This window comes from Schistocerca piceifrons, chromosome 4, assembly GCF_021461385.2.
Source record: "Schistocerca piceifrons isolate TAMUIC-IGC-003096 chromosome 4, iqSchPice1.1, whole genome shotgun sequence".
Classification (NCBI taxonomy): Eukaryota; Metazoa; Arthropoda; class Insecta; order Orthoptera; family Acrididae; genus Schistocerca; species Schistocerca piceifrons.
The window spans coordinates 387,588,819-387,610,298 of record NC_060141.1 but is presented as its reverse complement, the minus strand read 5'-3'; the positions used below and the strand labels follow the sequence as shown (position 1 = coordinate 387,610,298).

Here is a 21,480-nt window from a genome sequence, read left to right as displayed (position 1 = left end):
CCCTCCTACCATCAGTTACACTGGTCCTGTAAGTAGAAAAAGATATCCTATCAAAGGGAGAGCCATCTGTGAAATGACACATTGTGTACCAACTGTTTTGTAAACGCTGTTTACCTATTACATTTGTATGACTTACTACCAAGTTGTCAGTTACGATGAATGGGCATAGTCAGAGGGTAGGTACTGGTAACAACACAGAGCATGCTCTGCAAAATGACAGTCATGACGTCTGGTGCCTCTTTCTCCACACTTGCCCTTTGGATACTGCCCCTGACATCAGTTTCTCAGAACTCTGCAGGTGGGAACTGGTGTTACAACATGTCTTTGGTTCTCGCCATCCACCTGGTCTTATTTTTCGTTAATTTCTTCTGTCTCAGCATTTCTTTTCATAACTATTCCTTTCTTCACTTCTTTTTAGTTTTCTATTATTTTATTTTCTGAGCTGTCTTATTTTTCTTCGCCCCCCCAAATCTCCACCTGTGTACCACAGCTTAGCTTTACTTTCTTATTAACTCTTGCATGATATTTTTTCAGTAATCTCTGACTTGCTTATTACCCCATACTCCACCTCTAAGCTCTCAAGTTTTTAAATAATGTCTGGTGCAGTCCGCAACAATCAGTCTTTTCTTCTCATCCTGCCTAGTAAGTCTCTCTTGGCCCGGGGTTCAGGGCAATTTTATGGTAACTCTCCCCATTTTCCTAAACCTCGCCAGTCCCTCTCCTTCATCCCTTTTTCTTATTCTTCACCCCTCTGACAAAAGACTGAGCGACTGGCTCTGAGAGCTTGCACATTCCTTTAACTCTCACATGCGTTTTCTCTTGCCACTGCTTGGGGATTAGATTTTTTGTCCATCCAAATGTAGTACTATGTCTTTTACTTTGCTTAATACTGATTCTTATGGCCGTGATCACATTTGATTTGGCTGCCACATGTGTAACCTTGTTGCCACCTTGAATAAACAAAGTATCGTCCAGGATGCACCATCTTGGAGAATGTCTACACTTCGCACACTGTGTACCCAGCTAAAACCTGGAGAACGAGGCTCAGTAAACAATTGCCAATTTTCCCCAGGAAGGATGATCTAAGAGAAGAATGGTAAAATCGAAAGTCATCCTTCCGTCATAATGAGAAGATAGGTAAAATAGATGCAACCATATAATACTTGGAAGTGAATGAACCAAGAAAAATATGTAGCTACCTCGACCAAATCAGTACTGGCGATGCCATGACAAACGCAACACCGCATAAATGGTGAATGACCAATGAAGTCCAGTGTGCCTGGAACTTTGGAACGAAGACTGGACTACGTTTTGTATGATTACCCGAAAAGGAAATTCATAGGTACCTGGAAAGACTTTGCACATACAACACCTTCCAGCAATTAATTGGCTGGAGTATTTGTACATCCAGTTATGATTTTTTTTAGCAAGAGCAGACATTGCCTACAGGGGAAGTGACTGGTAAAACCAAGTTTTTGAAAAACAGTCACAAGTTGCACAGTGGTGTCCTTATTTAATTTTAATTTTTTATTAAAAAAGAGAGAATAGAATATTTTGTTCACCTCTCAGAATTTTTTCATACAATGGGCTTTATAACTAGCTTATTTAAGAACTAAAATATCTTCTTTATCACTTACAAAAAATATATTTTGAATAGAATTCACTGTATTTTAGCCAAGATTATAACATGGTCTTATACTTATTTAGTGTTACTGCATGAACAGAGTGTGGTAACTGATTTAAAAATTTTATGCTCAGGTATTTATAGCTATTATGGACTGTAGCCAGTCTTGAGGAAGGCAAATCCAACAACTGATATTTTTCTGGTAGTGTGTACATATACATCACGTCTCCTGCTGAATTTTTGCAGATTTTCTGTAGCATATATTAAACAGTTATGTAAGTACAGGTTAGGTACTGTCATTATGCCAAGACATTTAAAGCAGCTTCTGCAGGGCTCTCTGGGTGCTAATCCTAATTAACATTTGATTGTCTTCTTCTGCCATCTGAAAATATATTTAGCTCCTGGGGAATTACCCAAAAGCCATATCCCATATTGCAGATAGGAATAGAACAAAGAAGAATATGGTTAAATTAACAGCTTTTTGCTCATACCGTTACTTAATTTATACAGTAAAGCATGTACATGAGCTAGTTTGCTACACAGACAATTGGTGTGCTCTTCCTATGAGAATCATTGCTCTATGAACATATCAAGTAATATTACAGTTTTATTTTTGGTTTTAGTTACCTTGAGATTGAAAATTATTTCTTCTGTTTTTTTGTCTGGTTTATGCTAGGCACAAGTGACTAACCATTTGCATAATTTCTCTGTTGTTAACTAGTACACTTTGTAAATTTTCACCTGTGTTTTTAGTGTCACATCATTAGCATATAGTATGTTGTTACTTGTTATGTAATTACAAAGTTCATTAATGTAGATAATAAACAGGAAAGGCCTAAGAACAGAGCCTTTATTGGTAGTATTTCTGATCTTTGATGATATGCACACATAAGCTTCTTGCTTAAATAAGATATGAATAAACGTAGTGTTTTATCTCCACTGCCCTAATATTCTAACGGTTTGATGATTTTGCCATGTGAAACTGAGCCAAATACTTCGCTTCGCTTAAGTCAATAAGTGTTACAGCCTTATTTCATACCATTCATAAACATTATTCATCAAAGCTTCAGTTGCTTCTACAGTTGACAGGTGACCTTAATCTGACCTGTTGTTAATTTAAAATTTTGTTGCCCTTAAAATAGTTTGTATCTGTTTATGCATAAATTTGATATTACCTTGGATATGTTGGGTGCTATTGAAATGGATCTGTAGTTATTTCTATTGATTTTTTTTTATACACAGGCAAGGTAACTGTGAGCTTAATTCTGGGAAAATTCCTTACTCTAGCACTGTCTTTGGCAGTGAGAGAAGTGACATTTTGGTTTCTTTTGTTGTGCACTTTGTGAAAAGATTACTGAGTGCAAAATAGTCTTGTTTTGGAATTGCTTATTTTGTTTATCGATTTGTGAATCTTGTTTAAAGCGGTTAGGACCCAAATGATTTATCACTTGCTGATTTGTATGAGTGAGCAGGGCTTGTGTATCTAAGGTAGGATAATTTATTGAAGTGGTGGTGCTGATTTACATAATATGCATTGAGCTTATAATAGTCTATAGGAATACTGTTTTGTTTGTAGATATTATTAACTTCTGTTTTAATGACATTCAAAGCTGCTTCACATTTATTTTTAAAATTTAAAATATACTCATCATTTGCATTGCACTTAGTATTTTTTGCTTTTCTCACATTTATGTAAGTTTCCTTGTCCCTATCATTTTTGTGAAATATATCTTTGAGAATGATTAGTAGTATCCTGAGTTTGTGTACCTCTTGGTATGATGCTGCTTGTATTAATGCGATATCTTGTTGGTACAGTAGGGCATACATTTTCTATTATGCACTTAATATCTGGCTGGAAAAAGGAAAAGCATTTAGCAGTTGTATATCCATTAACGAGATCAATCCATTTTCTGTAACTGCTTTATCATATTTTTACATTGGATTCTTCTAGAAATCTAATTGTCACTTGTCTTTCTGTAGTACTGAGAGGCATATAGCCCTCCATGACATGATACTTCAAAAATGGTTCAAATGGCTCTGAGCACTATGGGACTTAACTACTGTGGTCATCAGTCCCCTAGAACTTAGAACTACTTAAACCTAACTAACCTAAGGACATCACACACATCCATGCCCGAGGCAGGATTCGAACCTGCGACCGCAGCAGTCGCGCGGTTCCGGACTGCGCGCCTAGAACCGCTAGACCACCGCGGCCGGCTGACATGATACTTCCAGTTCTATAACATTATAGTCAAGAGAGTTTCTGTGTACATTATTAATTGTGTTATTAGCACATCCAATCAGTCTAGCTGGCTTTTCATTGAGACAGCAGTAGTCCGACGATTTCAGAGAATGAAACCATATGAATAACATTTTTCTCCATACTCTTGTACAGTGCCTGTGTTATCAGCTACAGTTACAATTGTATATTGTTTATATTTGGACAACTGCAATATTAACATACTATTTTTTCTATAAATATTATCTCATATGAGCTTGGAGTTTGATAAACTGAAACAATTACAATTTTTTGTGTGCACATTATTATGCTACCTACTTCCAATATGCCTTCAAGGCATTTTCTGCTAAGGTATTTGGCGGGGTAACGTAAATCAAGGTTGCTTTTAATGAAGATTGAGATCCCATCATGTGAAATGCTTCTTCTACAATAACTAGCAAGTATCCAGGGGGAACACTCAAGTCTATTTCAGGGTCTTTCAGCCTCTGTTCACTGATACACAAAACACTGTAGTTAATTTTATCAAACCAGTATTGTAATTCATTGACTTTCCCTCTAAGAGATTGTACATTTATATGAAACATGAGAGTATTGTTATTGGTATACAAAGGCATTTTGATTTCACTGGGTTCTGCATGATCAATATTTTCACCGTGTGATTTAAAACAGTAGAGTTACCTCAGTGAATTAGTCTGCTGCAGTTTCCTCTTAATGTGGCTTTTACCCTTCCAGCCCCTGTAATGGTATTTGATCTAAAACGGTAGATGCATAATTGTGCACAGAAAGCCTATCTTTTAAAAGAAGACCATTGGGTTCATGCATTTCATTTATAATTTTGTTTATCTCCTGATAGAAATTTCTTGCCATGGCGATGTAGGCACTCACATGTTCACTGTGCACATTTTTCTGTAGTCTATTAATAACTACTATATTGTATTGTATTTTATGTAAATGGAACTTAGTTGTTTTATTTTAATTTTGGGTTTATGGATCTCTTTGTTAACATGTGAAATAAAAATCAGGTCATGTCTACGAGTTATCTCCACAACAACAGTGTTTTTCAACTTATTCACACCTAAAAAATCCTTCAAACCTGTGTCGCATTTTTGGCTTCATTATTTATTGTATGTAGCATTTGGCTTACAGACTTTTACGCTTTCGTATTATCTTATCATATCTTGCACGAATTTAATGTATGTACTTGTAAACTATATTCTGTAAGTCATATACTAAATAAAATAAATAGCATTATGTGACATGACGGTGTGACAAAGAATAAATCACAAAATGATTTTTTCAGCTGAAATGTGGACATGTGTTTCACCTTCACTGCTGCCGCTGTGTATTAATGAAGAGATGGTCTGGTCCTAGAATAACATTTGCGTTCTCACAGTGCCCAATATGTAAGGTATGTTGTATTCATAATTATTTTTTAACAGATAGTGGAAATGAATGCAGTGAATTAAGCAATAACTGGTTGAGGAACTGCAGTAGTCACTCCTGCTCTTAGAATCAGTTTTATTTTTCCCCATAACATGAGAAAAATGTTGCACGAAGAAAAAGGAAATGGCGATTGAAAGTCAGCAGTAAACTGAAGACAAAACTTTGCAGAAACGTGCTGAAAGCTTTTGCATCACTTCTCTCTCTCTCTCTCTCTCTCTCTCTCTCTCTCTCTCTCTCTCTCTCACACACACACACACACACACACACACACACACACACACACCACCCCCCTACCCCCCATCCACCCATCCTCATTATTAAAGATATGCAACTTCGCTTCCAGAAGCTATAATTTTATACCCTACTGGATAGACTAGAGTGTAGTTCATAGCAGAAGTCATCACTGGATGTAACAAAACTATGAATAAGTATGGAAATTGGACAACACCTGATAAAAGAAGCAGGACACTTCATCATTCTGATTGTGAGCTAAAACAAAGCCTGAGTTATGGTTTGAGTTGTCATGTGCTTATTACAACCAGTACACAATGAAACCAAAGCAAATCCAAAGAACAGAGAAGGATTGTAGTCAGTAAACTAATATAGCACATGACAAACAGCTTCGTACAACTAAGTGAACTGATAATATTCTTGTTGGGTTTCTATCTGGATCATAATTTCATAATACACTCTCGGAAAAAAAAAGAAATGACACACCATGAAGAAATTATCCAAATGGGATGGAAATCAGTAATTGTGATGGACATGCACAGACGAACAAATCATTACAATTTCAGAAAAATTGGATGATTTATTCAAGAGAAGAGGTTCATGAATTGAGCAAGTCAATAACTTGTTGGTCCACATCTGGCCCTTATGCAAGCACTTATCCAGTGTGGCATTGACTGAAAGAGTTGTTAGATGTCCTCCTGGAGGATATCATGCCAAATTCTGTCCAACTGGTGCATCAGATCATCAAAATCCAGAGAAGGCTGGAGGGCCCTGCCTATAACATTCCAAACATTCTCAGCTGGGAAGAAATCCGGTGACCTTGCTGGTCAAGGTAGGAGTTGGAAAGCATGAAGACAGGCAGTAGAAACTCTTGCCCTGTGCAAGTGGGTATTATCTTGCTGAAATGAAAGCCATGAAGGGCAACAAAACGGGGCATAAAGGGGTCCTGCTATGAAAAGAAATGGCACCCTAGACCATCACTCCTGCTTGTCAGACCGTATGGCAGTTGACAAACACACCCACTGTCTGGGGCATCCCCAGACATGTCTTTATTCTGGAATCTCATTGACTGGAGTGAAAGTGTCCTCAGTGATGATTCCCACTTCAAATTAAGCCCCAGATACCAGCAGAGATGTATCGGGAGGCACCCCAGACAGCGGTGGGATACCAGTTTTGTCACTGAGTGATACTTGTTTGCTATATGTAACCAATTGCCTCTGTAGTGCCTGGAGCAGCAATTGTGTTAATTTGTTGCATGATCATTATCTTGCTGTGAGTTTCATTGATTGCTGTGGATGCATGGAGGGTGCTATGAAGTGGCTCATCATACACTGAAATTGCTCCTTGGCTGCCCAGACAAAGACAGTCCATGTGTCCCTTCATGTTATGTCTCAATTCAGGTAATGCAAGTCACCTTGCCAGCTGTAACATTGTAGACATGTTTTTGTGCAATGTATTACTGCTTTGTTTATTATGAAGGTGGTATATTGGCAATGTTACATTGTGTGTAACTGTTGCCACATCTGCTGAACCAGAAAAATGGTGTGTTACATGCTTCAGGTACCTACTGATATTTAGAGAGGATTTCTACTAACCACATTCCTACTAGCCGCCTTTCCATGCGTTTTTGCCTAATTTTGCCACAATGTGTGTTTGTACCAAAAAATGAACTACTGTCATCTGTTGATTGGTGAGTACAAACACTGTTTCAAAATTTGAACAATTTATTTGTTCTCATTGATTGGTTTATATGCTGACAACACTACTTTATAAGACTGAATTATTTTTACATATGGGCGAGGCTACGGTTGGAAGCTCCCAGAACCTTAGCCTGTACTTTGTGGTCTGGGCCTAAAGAAACTACCACATCGTTATTGAGGGAGTCTGCATAGAACACCTTAAAGTCTTTGCAAGAAAAGTCCATTGTCCAGGCCACAAAGGATTGATATGTTGTCTTATGAGTTTTATGCTTCAAGTGTTTGGTTAGTAAGTCACAAATATCATCAAATGATATCCTACTATGGCCATAGAGTTGTATTAGTTTTTAGACTATCGCATATAAATAGTTAGTTGAGGACAACATTAGAGCTCCTTCACAAGGAGGGTCGATAATCACATGTACTTCACAGCAGAGAGAAAGTGCCATAAATAAGTGTCCCACCTCTATTTAAAATTATTATTTTACTGGATCAGTTGTCGCATTAATGCCATTTTTTTTATATTTTTGTTTCTGACACTTGTGATGCTGTTGGAGTGTTCAGCTGCTGATGCCACAAATAGAGAAACCGTTAATCAGTATTAAAGCACACAAAGTACAGTCCTTGTTGCCACTTTACTATCTTGTTGAATAAACAAGAATACCATTTCTAAAGTAGGTCACTGTTAGGAGAGCAGCAAAGTTGTGACTGGTGTTTTGTGTCCAGCAAAGCCACTCACTCTGCCGAGACAAAAGTGAAGACTTTCCTAGTTTTTGTTAATAATAAACTACATTATTATACTTCCCAATAGATTACTTCGTGTCAGACTGTAACTTGAATCTTATCAAATGAGCTATCCAAGCATGACTCATAATCTGCTCTCTCAGCTTCAATTCTGTTAGCATCTGTCTCCTACTTTTCAAACTTCACAGTAGCTCTCTTGCATATCTTGCTAAACTAGCATTCCTGGAAGAAACGATATTGTGGAGAAATGACTTGGCCACGGACTTAGGCTTATTTCAAGAACGAAGCTTTCGCTCCGCAGCACAGAGAGTGCTGTTGTGGAACTGGTGACAGAGTAAGAGTCTTTGCCATGCCAGGAAGTTTCGAAACCATACACACAGTGTTTGAGAGTTAAAGACTAACTTCAGAGCAAAGGTCAGACACCTAAATATCAATTTAGAAGATGTCCATGCAAGTTTCATTTGCATTTACGTGTTTGATGGGTTTTGAAGATACTTAACGTGTTTAAGTTTTAAAAAACTTCATATTTAAATGGGATTGGAAATATTAATTGATACAATTGATACTAGAAATTGTGGAATGAATGAAGGGGGCAAAATGTTAACATTTCTTACCAATATTTTCACTATAACAATAATTTCTGCTGTCAGGATGAATCAGTTCAGGCAAGTTGACATATTACTAAGACAGCACATAATTTCACTAAAACAGAAATGTAAAAATATGTATAGTGTTTGCAGCTGATAAGATATATCCTGAGAAGTGTGAAGATTATTATAGTTTGTCTTGTCTTTTACTTATAGAACACAGAATTCAAGAAGTTGCAAGTAACATTACAATGAAAATCATCTTCCTGTACAGAATGTTGTAGCATTTTCTCTGGCAGTACATGAAGTTTCTAATTTGTGTGACACTGCTTTCTAGGAAATTTATATTCATGGAGTTGAAAGCAGCATTGTCATTTCAGAAGAGTTACATATTCGATGGCAGATGTTCTTCTGTTTGTACAAGAATATGCTGACAATATGGGGGTGTGGTTCAAGGTTCTCCCATCTGTAACATAGATGGTGCAGTGGCTATGATTTGGTCAAACATCAGTTTTCCAGGAATCTTAGAATCCTCACAGACCATTAAGTGCCCCACACCGGAAAAACAGCAGAATTTTGAAAAGTATCAAGACATATAAAATAATGTTCTCTGCACAGTTGAGGTTTATTTGTGATCTTCTAGAAGTAAGCAGAAATGTTTAATGTGCTTTCAAATCCCTTACATATTGATTGTGTGCAATACAGAAACTGAATTACAGCTGGAACTAATCTATATTTTCTATAGTGAAGGTCAATAGCAGGACTTCAGTTTGAAACACATGTTTTCATATTTTATTCAGAAAGTGGTAGCACACTTTGATTCATGGATAGTCAGTAACAGTTGTTGTTCTTGTTTAGCATGCAGAGCATGGAGCACTGTGTCATGCCATCAGCAGTCCATAACATTAGATTGAATGACAGCCAGCCAACAAGCAAAGTTCATTGTGTGTTGCTTCACTTTACATACAGTCACCTGTTCACCAGAGCCAGCTGCTAGCTTATGATTGTGACATGAGTTCTAGTCAGTCACATGAGCAGATGAGAGATCACTCCTGGTTTACATTAACACCACAGATAGTGCCAAAACATTCAGTTCCACAGACAACATCTAATGAGTCATAGTGTACGAAGAGCCTAGTAGCTGGCCATATTCACATCGCCCCTGTGTCTGCTGAGAACTTTTATAATGGCCCTCTTCCTGACTCTAGTCACAAAACAGCTTCCTTGCCAAATGTGTCACTTGATTTAATGTAACCTATGTTGTGCTTATAAGTTAAAAAATATGTATGGTTGTGGGACTCACTTTGTAAAATGTGCATGCCTTAGGGTTCATGGTAAATGTTTTGAGGATGTAATGCAAGTTCTTACTTTTCCAAAATCTTCACCTCTCATTTTCTCTGCTTCAAGTTGTGTATGCCAAAGCATGGTCTGAAACAATTTAATGCAGACTTCCACCACTGCTCCTTTTTAAGAAATTGCTCAGAAGGAATTCATCCCTTTGAGAACTCTAACAATGCCCAGGGATGTTTTCCTCATTTGAAAAAAGAAAGATAGCATGTGAGTCAAATTTGGGCTCTGAAACATTAATGCCTGGATCTGGGATTCCTTAGAAAATGCTTATCCAATTCATGTTCACTTGGATTCCTTCACAAAGCTGTGGAAGACACATTATACTATGTCAGTTTGTAGTTTCTGTCCTACCTTCATCAAGTATTAAAAAAAAAGGTAAATTTCATGTGACTAGGGCCTCCCATTGGGTAGACCGTTCACCAGGTGCAAGTCTTTCGATTTCACGCCACTTCGGTGACTTGTGCATCGATGGTGATGAATTGGTGATGATTACAACAACACCCAGTCCCTGAGCAGGGAAAATCTCTGACCCAGCCAGCAATTGAACCCAGGCCCTTAGGACTGACACTCTGTCACACTGACCACTCAGCTACCAGGTGTGGACATCAAGTATGATTGTGGCAAAATATCCAATGGAGTAGCAAAGAAAAGACACATGATCATTTTCTCACATTCATAGTTATCTTCATTTTTATTGAACATTCACCATCAGAGAAGATCCAGACACCAGAATGTGGCTATGTCTCTGGGTCACATTCATTAGCAATATTCCATCTCCATGTAAGTTATCGAATATTGATTTTGACCCATCAGAATTAAACCTATAAAGCATACGTTGACAGGCTTCCACATATGCCAAGCCATTTATTCCCAAGTGAGAGATGAATAATCAACTGACTGCATACTTCACTGGAATGAAGAATTGTACTCAAAATCTCAAAGTCAGTAACCAATGCAATCCCAAGACTACGCAGAATGTGGGTGCCCCTTTCAATCGCTCTCTTTGACTTTTGGTGCAAAATGACACCTGTATTACGTGTTCAAGGCTGTTGTTAGGCACCAGGCTGATTTTCTTTCCTTTATAGTTGTTTAGCGTGCTCCATAAATAAAAATCACACAATGTTAAGTCTGGGGCCTTCGAGGCAAGAGGCCCACAAGTCTGTCTCAGAGTACATGTTATTGATGTGGTTCATACTTTGGTTGGATATGTAAGCAATTGCTACATCTCGTTAGAATACTGCACACAGCTTCTCTACATCTGTTAATTGTGCATATAAAGAGTCTAAGTGTAATTGAAAAATATGGGGCAAATAATGCACATGCTGGACAACACAGCAAACTCCTATTTCTATGAGTGGAGCGGTTCTTCATTCAGAATATGTGAGTTCTCCTGCGACCAGTATCTGCAATTCTGGGAGTTTATATAACCTGACAAATGAAACCAAACCTCATCTGACATGAAGTAAAGTAAGGGGTCCAAGTAATCATTAGCAATTGATGTTACCAAGCAGTTACAATATTGAACTCTTTTTTTCCCATGACTCTCTCTAATAACAACTCTTATACCACACTCACATGACAGGCTTTTAATTTCATATCTTTTAGTACACAATGACATGGTGTGTGAGATACACTTGCCTGCTGTGATAGGCTCCTTACTGACTTTCAGAGTCTTCTCGTAATGTGCATGCGAATTCTGCCTATAGTTTCAGGGGTCCTCACTGTCGATTGCCTATTCTTCTGCACATTCTGAATGGATCAGGCAATCCTCCATTTCTTATACAGATCTTGAATAATTCTGGTCATGGGGTTTCCTACCACTTTGCCTCACGTGAAACTTTTTTTTTTACCCTTCTTGATGGAGCCTGTCTTTATGTAACACTCCACATGATCAGTTTGCTGTTCTACTGCAAACTCCCCATTTCAATACCAACTCAACAATATGAGGTAGTCACAACAACTGACACACTAACAAACAGCTGCACTCAATGTTCCAATAAAATGAAATGTAGCCAACTTTCGGGAGAGTATTGCCACTTCACAAGCAACCAGTACATGAGGCGTACCAGTTTTATGTGAGACACCCTGTATTAAACCACCAAAAGACCATGGCCATGGCCAACTCTATGGCTGATAGAAATGAAATTTCAGTTTGTTACATGACAAGTTGCAATGCATAAAGGTGCATTACAAGTAGTAATGTATTGTAACCAGGTCCCTATTGACACATTAGTAGGTAACTATTTTCTTCAAAAAAATTATAATCTATTAACATACATATTAAACTACCAGTAGGAGATAAACAGCACTTATGTAAAACAGCTGAGGAAGCAGCACTTTTTTCAAATTAACTAGCTTTTCAAAGCTTTTGTTTTTAAAGTAGCTAGTTTAGAAAGTTAAATTTAGCTGGCAAATTGTGATAAGCAACATAGTGAGAGTTTATTGTCAGTACATTGTGCATATTGAGTTTTTAATAATTGCTTATCTCTTGTTAATGTATACCATGACTTGTTCCATAGTCCTGAAGATTCTCCTTCTTGGTAGGACTACAGGACATAATGAATGAGTGAATATATGGATCATGACAGTGCAGGCTCTCTTATCACTTACTGTTTAGAGTTACTATTCAAACTTTCACTAGTTTGGTATACTGGAAGATATGTTCAAAACAGTTTTTTTGACAAATATGATGAAGAAGGAAAATTATGTAGTGTCGTTCCATTATATCATACAGTATTGCATCCACAAGTGTATAAAATGAAACACTGCTGGTCTGAATTCAAGAATGACCTGCAGAGCCTGTTCAAAGAATTGGCTATACTCAATACTGCTCCACACTGAATTTGTTGCTTGATAAAATGTGATGTAGTTAGTGACCCTAAAATGTAGCATCTTTTTTTGCCAAAATTAGCATCTATCTTTTGCAAAATTTGTGTATATTTTTGACGAAATTTGCATATATCTTTTTGTTTGTAAGTAATTAGACACACAAATTTAAAAGGTTGTCAGACTACATGAGAGAAGATGAACAAAGCCATAGTTCTTTGAAACTGTTTAAAAAAGTGCTTATTGGTAACTTTTTTGACTGAAATGTTTGTGTTTGAAAAAACTTCAGCACCTTTTTCTCTGAAAATGGCATTCATTTTCTTCATTAGGCTGCATTTAAGCTTTCAAAAATGACTGTCTTCTTAAAAAGCAGCAGGATTTTCCCACCAGTGAATTGAATGCGTCTCCAGTTTAAGATGTTTCTGGACATTATTTGTCTTTTCCCACCCAGTTCAGTGATTACAAAATCTGCAGATTATTTATTTCGACCATTCATGGACATTCATAATAGTGCAACCCTTGCTTGACAACGCTACAGGCAGAGCGGTCGAGGCACTTAGCATAGACGTAGAACCAAATGCACTCTGACTCTATTTTAATGTTAGGGGGAGAATTTTGATGCAGTCAAAAATGTTCCAGATACTGTTTTCCAATTGCTATAGTGCAGAGTGAAGGCAGTATAGGCTATAGTGGCAGATGGCTGTGTGCATTCAACAGATTTGAATTTTGACTGTCTGAGGGAAATGAGCAGTGTGGGGAAACAAGCCTTGCCTCCCTTCCGCCGGGCAGCAGCCTATAGCAGGTAGCAGAACTGACGCATTGTCACAGGGACCACCAGTCTCTTATGGTGTTGGAAGAGTCATAATTGAAATCCATGATGGACCACGATTAGTTGCTTCAGTTATTTCAAAATAAGACAAGAAAACAATAAGCAATGTCCAACACAAAACATTTGGGGACAGCTACCACGCAACTGCTCATTGAGGTTAGCAGGGTATAAGAGTATTGTTAAAGGTATATTCAAAGCCCATCCTTTTTGGTATTCGATGCAACCACAGTTCAAAGTGACCACCACCTAATTTGCCATGTTAAAGGTGTACATATTATTCCATCTTTTGAGCTTTCGCTAACAAACAAACGTTCACATTTTTTTGGTATAAAATGCTTTTAAGTCGCATGGCTGAGTACTATGTTGCATTATAGTGTGTATCTTAAATGGACTTTTCAACCATCCACAGTTAGCATGGCGCCAAATCATTGAGAGCTTTGATAGTTTATTGTGTTTGTACAATTTTTACTTGGCAATTACTTCAAAATAAGAAAAGAAAACAATGAGCAATGTCCAACACAAAACATTTGGGGACAGCTACAGCTGCTCGTTGAGGTTAGCAGGGTATAAGAGTATTAAGGTATATTCAAAGCCCATCCTCTTGTGGTATTCGATGCAACCACAGTTCAAAGCTACCACCACCTAATTTGCCATGTTAAAGGTGTACATGTTATTCCACCTTTTGAGCTTTTGCTAACAAACAAATGTACACATTTTTTGTTATAAAATGCTTTAAGTTGCATGGCTGAGTACTATGTTGCATTACAGTGTGTGTCTTAAATAGACTGTTCAACCATCCACAGTTGGCATGACGCCAAATCATTGAGAGCTTTGATATTTTATTGTGTTCGTACACTTTTTACTTGGCAAACAGATCCTTATGCACATTACCTTTCCAAATTTGGTATCGCCAGATGATATACAATACCAGTAACTGAAAATTGGTTACATTTTTAATATTTGTATGTTATTTCAAACTATTACAGATAAAGTAATTCATCTGGATACAATTCCCTATGAAGTAGCGTGTATTAAGTAATTTTGCATTTCGAGACAGAATTTGGATCTATTTCGCATTTATCACAAAATGCGAATTTTTCCACTCCCTAGCTGTAGTACCGGTATATCTCTCTTTCAAACATACATGTCTATAAATGGAATCAGTATTTGGAATAAGAACAATCAGTGTAGTCTAATGTCACTTAGTAGTCTAATGTCACTTAGTTTAGTAGGGGATCGTGTCCACTACTGAGGAACATATATTCTACATAAATGGTCAGCTATAATTACGGTAATCTTTTCAAGTACTTCAAATTTTATGTAGTTTATCCGAAACACGTTAGGAAAACCACAAGGCTTTCTCTTTGAAAATTGCACTTCTGATTTCTTCTTACATCTCAGTCAGTATTTTCCAGTAATCTCTCTGTTAAAGGAATATTGTAACTCATAGCTAGAATGAGAGAAAGACAGATGAACAAAACCTGCATTTTGGATTGAATGTATAGCAGTTTGTTTTCTGTTCCTTTTCTTGTTTCTATCAATTGCATTGCTAAAATTGATGAAGAAAGACATAAAGACAGAATTTAATGGCCCACTCACAAGCTCACTACAGATGAAGTACAAGGTTGTATCTGCCTGGTATGGGCTATAGCTTTGTTCCGGAAACCCTTTAGACATCAGCCTTATGTAAGGAAACTGAAAATATTAATCAGGATGACCAGATTCCCTATCTGGTCATCCTGATTAATATTTTCAGTTTCCTTCCAATTATCAATTCTGCTTCAGTTGCTTTGGCACCTTCCTCATGTTGTTGAAAGCTGAGTGGCTTCAGCTGGTTATGTTTGTTCAGTGCAGAACAGCAGTGAAGGATTACAGTTGTATGTCCTCAAAAATCAGGGGTCATTTTCTTTTAATGTCAGATCTTTATTTTCTTTCTCACATATGAAGAGTTATTCTTGCATATGTTTAATGCATTTCTTCTCAGCTTTGTTTACAACAAATCTCTTTTGCATAATTCTGTGAACATTAATTCCAATTTTGACATAGATGAGGCAATCAACCCACAAAGCTTTTAGTTTACCACACATCACCTAAAGTTAGTAAGTCCAGAAACTGCAGGATATAGCTCAGAGATTCCATAATAAATTAAAAGGCAAGGATGTACAGAATTCAGGGTTGGTCAAACAATGTACTTAATTCGTTCAATAAAATTTTTCTGGGTTTGTGACTGCATTGTCAGTATATATGAAACTACCGACGTTTCGGTCCCTGTTGCAAGCAACCTTCTACTGAGTGTTTTGTTTACTGCTCAATGAGAAAAATTTGTTTCTTATATACCTGCAGACCAACAGCCTATCAGAATTAGATAACAGCTATATCTGCAGGTATCTAAGAAACAAAATTTTCTCATTCAACATTAACAAAAACACCCTGAAGAAGGTCGCTTGCAACGGGGACAGAAACATCAGTAGTTTTGTATATATTGACAATGCGGTCACAAACCCAGAAACATTTTATTGAATGTTACAATGGCCGCAGAAGCCTACGTTTATAATGTACTTAACTATTTGATTCTACTCTTATTTGTTACAGTTAACCTACTGAATGAGTAATGATATGTCTTTTATTTGTTTATTTAAAACTGATTTTTCTCTGCTTGTGTCTGTGTATGTGCGGATGGATATGTGTGTGTATGCGAGTGTATACCTGTCCTTTTTTCCCCCTAAGTTAAGTCTTTCCGCTCCCGGGATTGGAATGACTCCTTACCCTCTCCCTTAAAACCCACATCCTTTCATCTTTCCCTCTCCTTCCCTCTTTCCTGATGAAGCAACCATTGATTGCGAAAGCTTAAATTTTGTGTGAATGTTTGTGTTTGTTTGTGTGTCTATCAAGCTGCCAGCGCTTTCGTTTGGTAAGTCACATCATCTTTGTTTTTAGATATATTTTTCCCACATGGAATGTTTCCCTCTATTATATTCATATAATTGATTTTCATATTACTTAGAGGAGATATTGAGGAGCAAACAAGCACATTTGAAAGTCAAATGATTGGCATGCACAAGTGCATTCTTTCACATCCACGTGCGCACAACTTACTCACATGACCACTGTTGTCTCCAGGCACTGAGGCAGAGTTCTGATGAAAGACTTAGCCCAATAACTCAGTAATAACCTACAGTCTACTTTTAAATGTGCCTTTCTGCTACTCAACGCCTCTTCTGTGTGGTAATTAGCAATCTATCCAATTCATATTATTGTTATTCCATCCTGGATTTTCCATTATTTGCTTTGCTTGTTATTTAGGCCAGCATAGAACATTCAGTCCTGGCTGATTTGTTGGCGCCTGTGAAGGACCTGTATGAAGATGTTCGCAGAAAAGCTCTTATGAGATTAGAGTATGAGGGACTCCATAAGGCAGAAGCAATAACCAGTCCAGGAGCTCGATTTCATAATGATCCTGCTAGCTATGCAATGGATAGATATGCATATTATGTTTGCTACAAATGCAATAAGGTTTGTCATATCCATTAATATGATATGCGTCTGGAAAAATACCAACATTACATAACCACTGGCTTTTTAGAAAACAAGTTTTTGATGCCTTTTCAAAATTTGACAGTTGTATCAGATCCATATTAAAGCTTATCTTATGCTCTTCTGTCATAGGCATATTATGGAGGAGAAGCACGATGCGATGCAGAAGTGGGAGAGGAGTATGACCCTACAGAGTTGGTCTGTGGTGCCTGCAGTGATGTATCTCGTGCCCAGATGTGCCCAAAACATGGGACAGATTTTCTTGAGTACAAGTGCAGATACTGTTGTTCAGTAGCTGTCTTCTTCTGCTTTGGAACTACTCATTTCTGTAATGCTTGCCATGACGACTTTCAGCGTGTCACCAACATTCCCCGTCTGGAACTCCCATCATGTCCTGCAGGTTGTAACTGATGTTTTTTTTTTTTTAAATATTTAACAGTAATCTCTAGCGTGTCAGTGCATGTCAATGGTACAGAACAGTTCTCTTTATATCAAATTTTGACATCTTAAGTTATCCTGAAACTATGTGGTTATCTTGTTTGATAAGGAACAAAGGTAAAATGCATATAGAAATAATTAGGTCAGTCTGAAAACACAGTAAATTGTGGCACTGGAACGAGGAATGAGGAAAAATACTTTTGAGAGTAATTTCTCTGATGACCATATTTTGTGTTGTACAAATAACTGCACAGCCTCTAAAGGATTTTTCCATCTCTACCTCCCTCAGTATAAGTGTAGTACAATCACACGTGGTATTAAAAATAAAAGAAACTGATTGTTCAAAATATATACAAACACTTGCAACATTTTCTAAACTATAATGCAATTTTTTGTGATAAATGCTACCACCAGTGGACTGATATGAAAAAGGAAGTGTGCCATCTGTTCAGTTTTCTAAGTACCCAAAGCTGGAATATCATTGATATTGCATAACACTCCAGATGCCCAGATTTCCTGATGTATTCTTGTTTTTACAAGACAATTAGTTATTTGTACAGACCTGAAATCATTTACTTCTTCTCCAACCAAATGTTCCACAAATAATTAAAAAAAATTCTGTAAGGGAGAATCTCATAATTCCAAAAAAAGTTATACAAAGACACCAATGCATGTTCTGACAGTTGAAATATTTTAAGATTATTTTTTAGCGTATTACATTAACCAAATTAATCTGAAATAAGGCCTACATTTTGTGAGTATTGTTATACATTTTTTGAGTATTGTTATGATACAGTGAAAGCATTCTTTAACATGAGTCTGGTCTGCATATGAAACAAATTCAACTTAATGCTTTTTATTAATTCATAACACACACCATTTCTTGCACTCAGTCAATTTTGGTGAGTCTTCCATGTTTTCTTGCAGTATTAAGCCGCCTTGATCAATCATTTGTTTACAAACCGCATGTGTTCTTTTGCATAATAATTACAACTATGTGTGGAGTTTGTGTGATGAACAATAATCATTTGTTTGTTGGTTGCAGTAACCTTATTTTATATTGTTGCAGGTCCCAAGGCAAAACAGCTTGAGGGAGACGAGTGTCCACTCCACGTGAAGCATCCACCAACTGGTGAAGAATTTGCTTTGGGATGTGGGGTGTGTCGAAATGCTCACACTTTCTAACATAATGTCTCATTATAAATCAAGAATCATTTATCTAATGCATTCTTGACTTAAAAAAAGAAACTGCTATAATATTAAATATGCCAACACATATATTATCTTTGTAAAGTGTGTAATTGAGAAAGCAGTATCTTTTATTTTCATAAGTAATCACATTGGGTCTCCATAAACTGTTAATGTTTTTGATAAGTACTGAATAGTGCAATACTTGCCTTGCTCACAGGTCAAAACTCATACCACGATGTAAGCACTGAGAATATGTTGATTTTACTCACAGTGTAAATAAATGAACCATGCATTAGGAGAGGTTTACAGACACTGCAGATAGCTGTTTGAAAAATTTGAAGGATATGCAAAATACAACAAAGCCGTGAATACTTTGACAAAAAGTAAGAAATTTAATGTGATATCCTAGATTATTTTGGAAGAAATACTAATATATCCTGAGTGAGGAACTGTATGCACGTTGGCAAGAACATTACAGAAATATACTCCGTATCATTTTAATAGCTTTATGCAACAAGAAACCTGATGTCTGGGTTTTCATTTGTGATACAGTTTTAGTGTACTAGTTGTGAATTTCATGAAATGTGTACATAATGACAGATTGTAAAGTGTGCATGAACAAGTTACCATGTTTTACAGAGTAGTTTATGAACTATTGTTCCTTTTTATTTTTTTAGCATATATAAAATGTATTTTTTTTATCTCTGTAACTGGATTGAGGTCTACATTGTAAAAAAAATGTGCCATACTTTCCAATAAATTCTTTTCAGTTATTGATAGAATTTATGAGAATTTATCACTGGTAAACAGCATAACGTTGTATGCTGTCATGTATGTGGAGACAGTAACAACACATGCAGAAATGTGTTTTTGTGTACAGATACTTATTTTTTATAACCAAATGGGTGTGCTCTTTTGGTGTACTTTCATGCCTAGTCCATTACCCGTAACTGTTATCAGCCTTTTCTTGTAACGTTTTATTGTGCTTTGTACTCATCTTAATATTTTACTGTTACGATATCACTTGCCAAAATTTTACACTCTTGTCTTCCCTCCCTTCCTCTTTCACAATACTGTGTATACCAAAATCTTTAAGTAACTTTCTTTCTTAAAAAAAAAGCTACCTATAAATCTAATGCTAATAGGATGTAACAACAGCAAGCATTTGCTATGGTACTCATAAAGAACAATGTAAGAATAAATAAATAATAATTTTGGATAGCATATGATCTTGTAGTAATGAAAATATTTTATGAAAATATATTTCCAGCTACTCCAAAAACTGTATTTGCACATTTTCATTTTACTGGAGACTGTCATGATACATATGATTTTGGGTGCTGTAATCATCGTCTATTTCTCTGTACATCAAGCTAGATTTGAGGGATTGTGATTCAAATCCTCTTCTGGCCCTCTAGAGTTATGTTATACTTAACATGATTAAGGTGGAAGGCGGGATGTACTGATTTCCTTCCCCATTCTTGTCCAGTCCCAACCAGTGCTCTGCCTCTAATAATGTCGAAGGGCATTGAGCATGAGGCTTCTTTCATTTTTCTTCCATTGCATTTCAAACCCACCAAAATATTGTATACTATGTATTTGTTAAGTTTTTATGCCATCTTGGAAAAGACAATAAAAGTGATCAAATAATGTTTACATTTTTGTATACAGTGATACATTTTGATATTACTTTCAATAGATTCTACGCTAAAGAAGATTACCCACAAATGAAATCCTTTAGTCCTCAGTGAAGCTTCTGCTGAAGTGAACCATCTGTAATTGTAATGTGATATGGACTGGGACTCAAACCTATGTCTTCCTTGCATGGACAGTATTCTACAAATTAGGCTATTCAAGAATGCCTCATAGACTATGTAAGCTCCCTACTAAGAAACTGTTATCACAGTTTAATTAATTTCAGCAATTAGACTGTTTAATTATTAGTAGAGCTCACATACGTAGATCTTATTCATTTTTTAGTAAATGAACTGTGACGTAACCAATATGACGAAGGTTGGAGTCGTTACTATTATTAGCATGTAAAATTACTCACTGGGTAAATACTGAATAACAGTTCACATCCGTTTTCACAACACTTTTGGAATTTATTTTCAAATTTCTGTTACTGTGATTCCTAGGCACAATGTTAAATTATAGTTCTGCCTTTCATACATGTAAGTCCATTACCAATGATCAGTCATCCAGTTATGTAAAAAATTCAAATTTTAGATATATTCTGCATAAATCACTTATGATATCATCTAATCTCTCCTCAGATAACTAACTTCATTATATGTGCTTTAATGCTCCTATGTGCCTCACATCCATACTACTGCTCCCTGGCTTGGCACACTCAACCATGCTCTCTAAAAAAATGCCTACTGCTCACTGTAGTGATGAGCAAAATCATTCTTTCAGAGATTGGATCAGAATCACTTGAGAACTTTGCCTTTTTAATTCAAGGTCACTGTGGCTGTATTTTCACTTTACTGTAACCTAATTCGAAAGAACAGAGGAGGACCATTAATAATTTTCTGTTATGTTCCTTCTAGTTTTAAAATTTCTGGAAAGGTCTACTTTTTGTCTTGAGTAAAACTTAAAAATATTGCAGTAGAATTCTGAATACTTTTACCAAGTTCAGAAATTATAAAAATAAAATTCATTCTTCTTACTTTATCATAATTTTATTAAAAACAAAATAAATACTACAACATAATTGAAATCAATTTTCTACCTCTTGAAATTAT

The 21,480-nt window shown here is 36.5% G+C and overlaps 1 protein-coding gene across 1 annotated transcript in view; it reads left to right on the top strand.

Annotated features, from left to right (window-relative positions):
* The window catches only part of LOC124795862 (E3 ubiquitin-protein ligase highwire-like), a 327,500-nt gene extending 307,111 nt beyond the window's left edge, over window positions 1–20,389 (top strand). The window contains exons 35-38 of the mRNA XM_047259943.1: window positions 5,164–5,271; window positions 16,874–17,083; window positions 17,237–17,504; window positions 18,612–20,389. Coding sequence (XP_047115899.1) covers window positions 5,164–5,271; window positions 16,874–17,083; window positions 17,237–17,504; window positions 18,612–18,727 — 702 coding nt within the window. The 3' untranslated portion in view covers window positions 18,728–20,389. The remainder of the gene's footprint in view (window positions 1–5,163; window positions 5,272–16,873; window positions 17,084–17,236; window positions 17,505–18,611) is intronic.
* The last annotated feature ends 1,091 nt before the right edge of the window (window positions 20,390–21,480 follow it).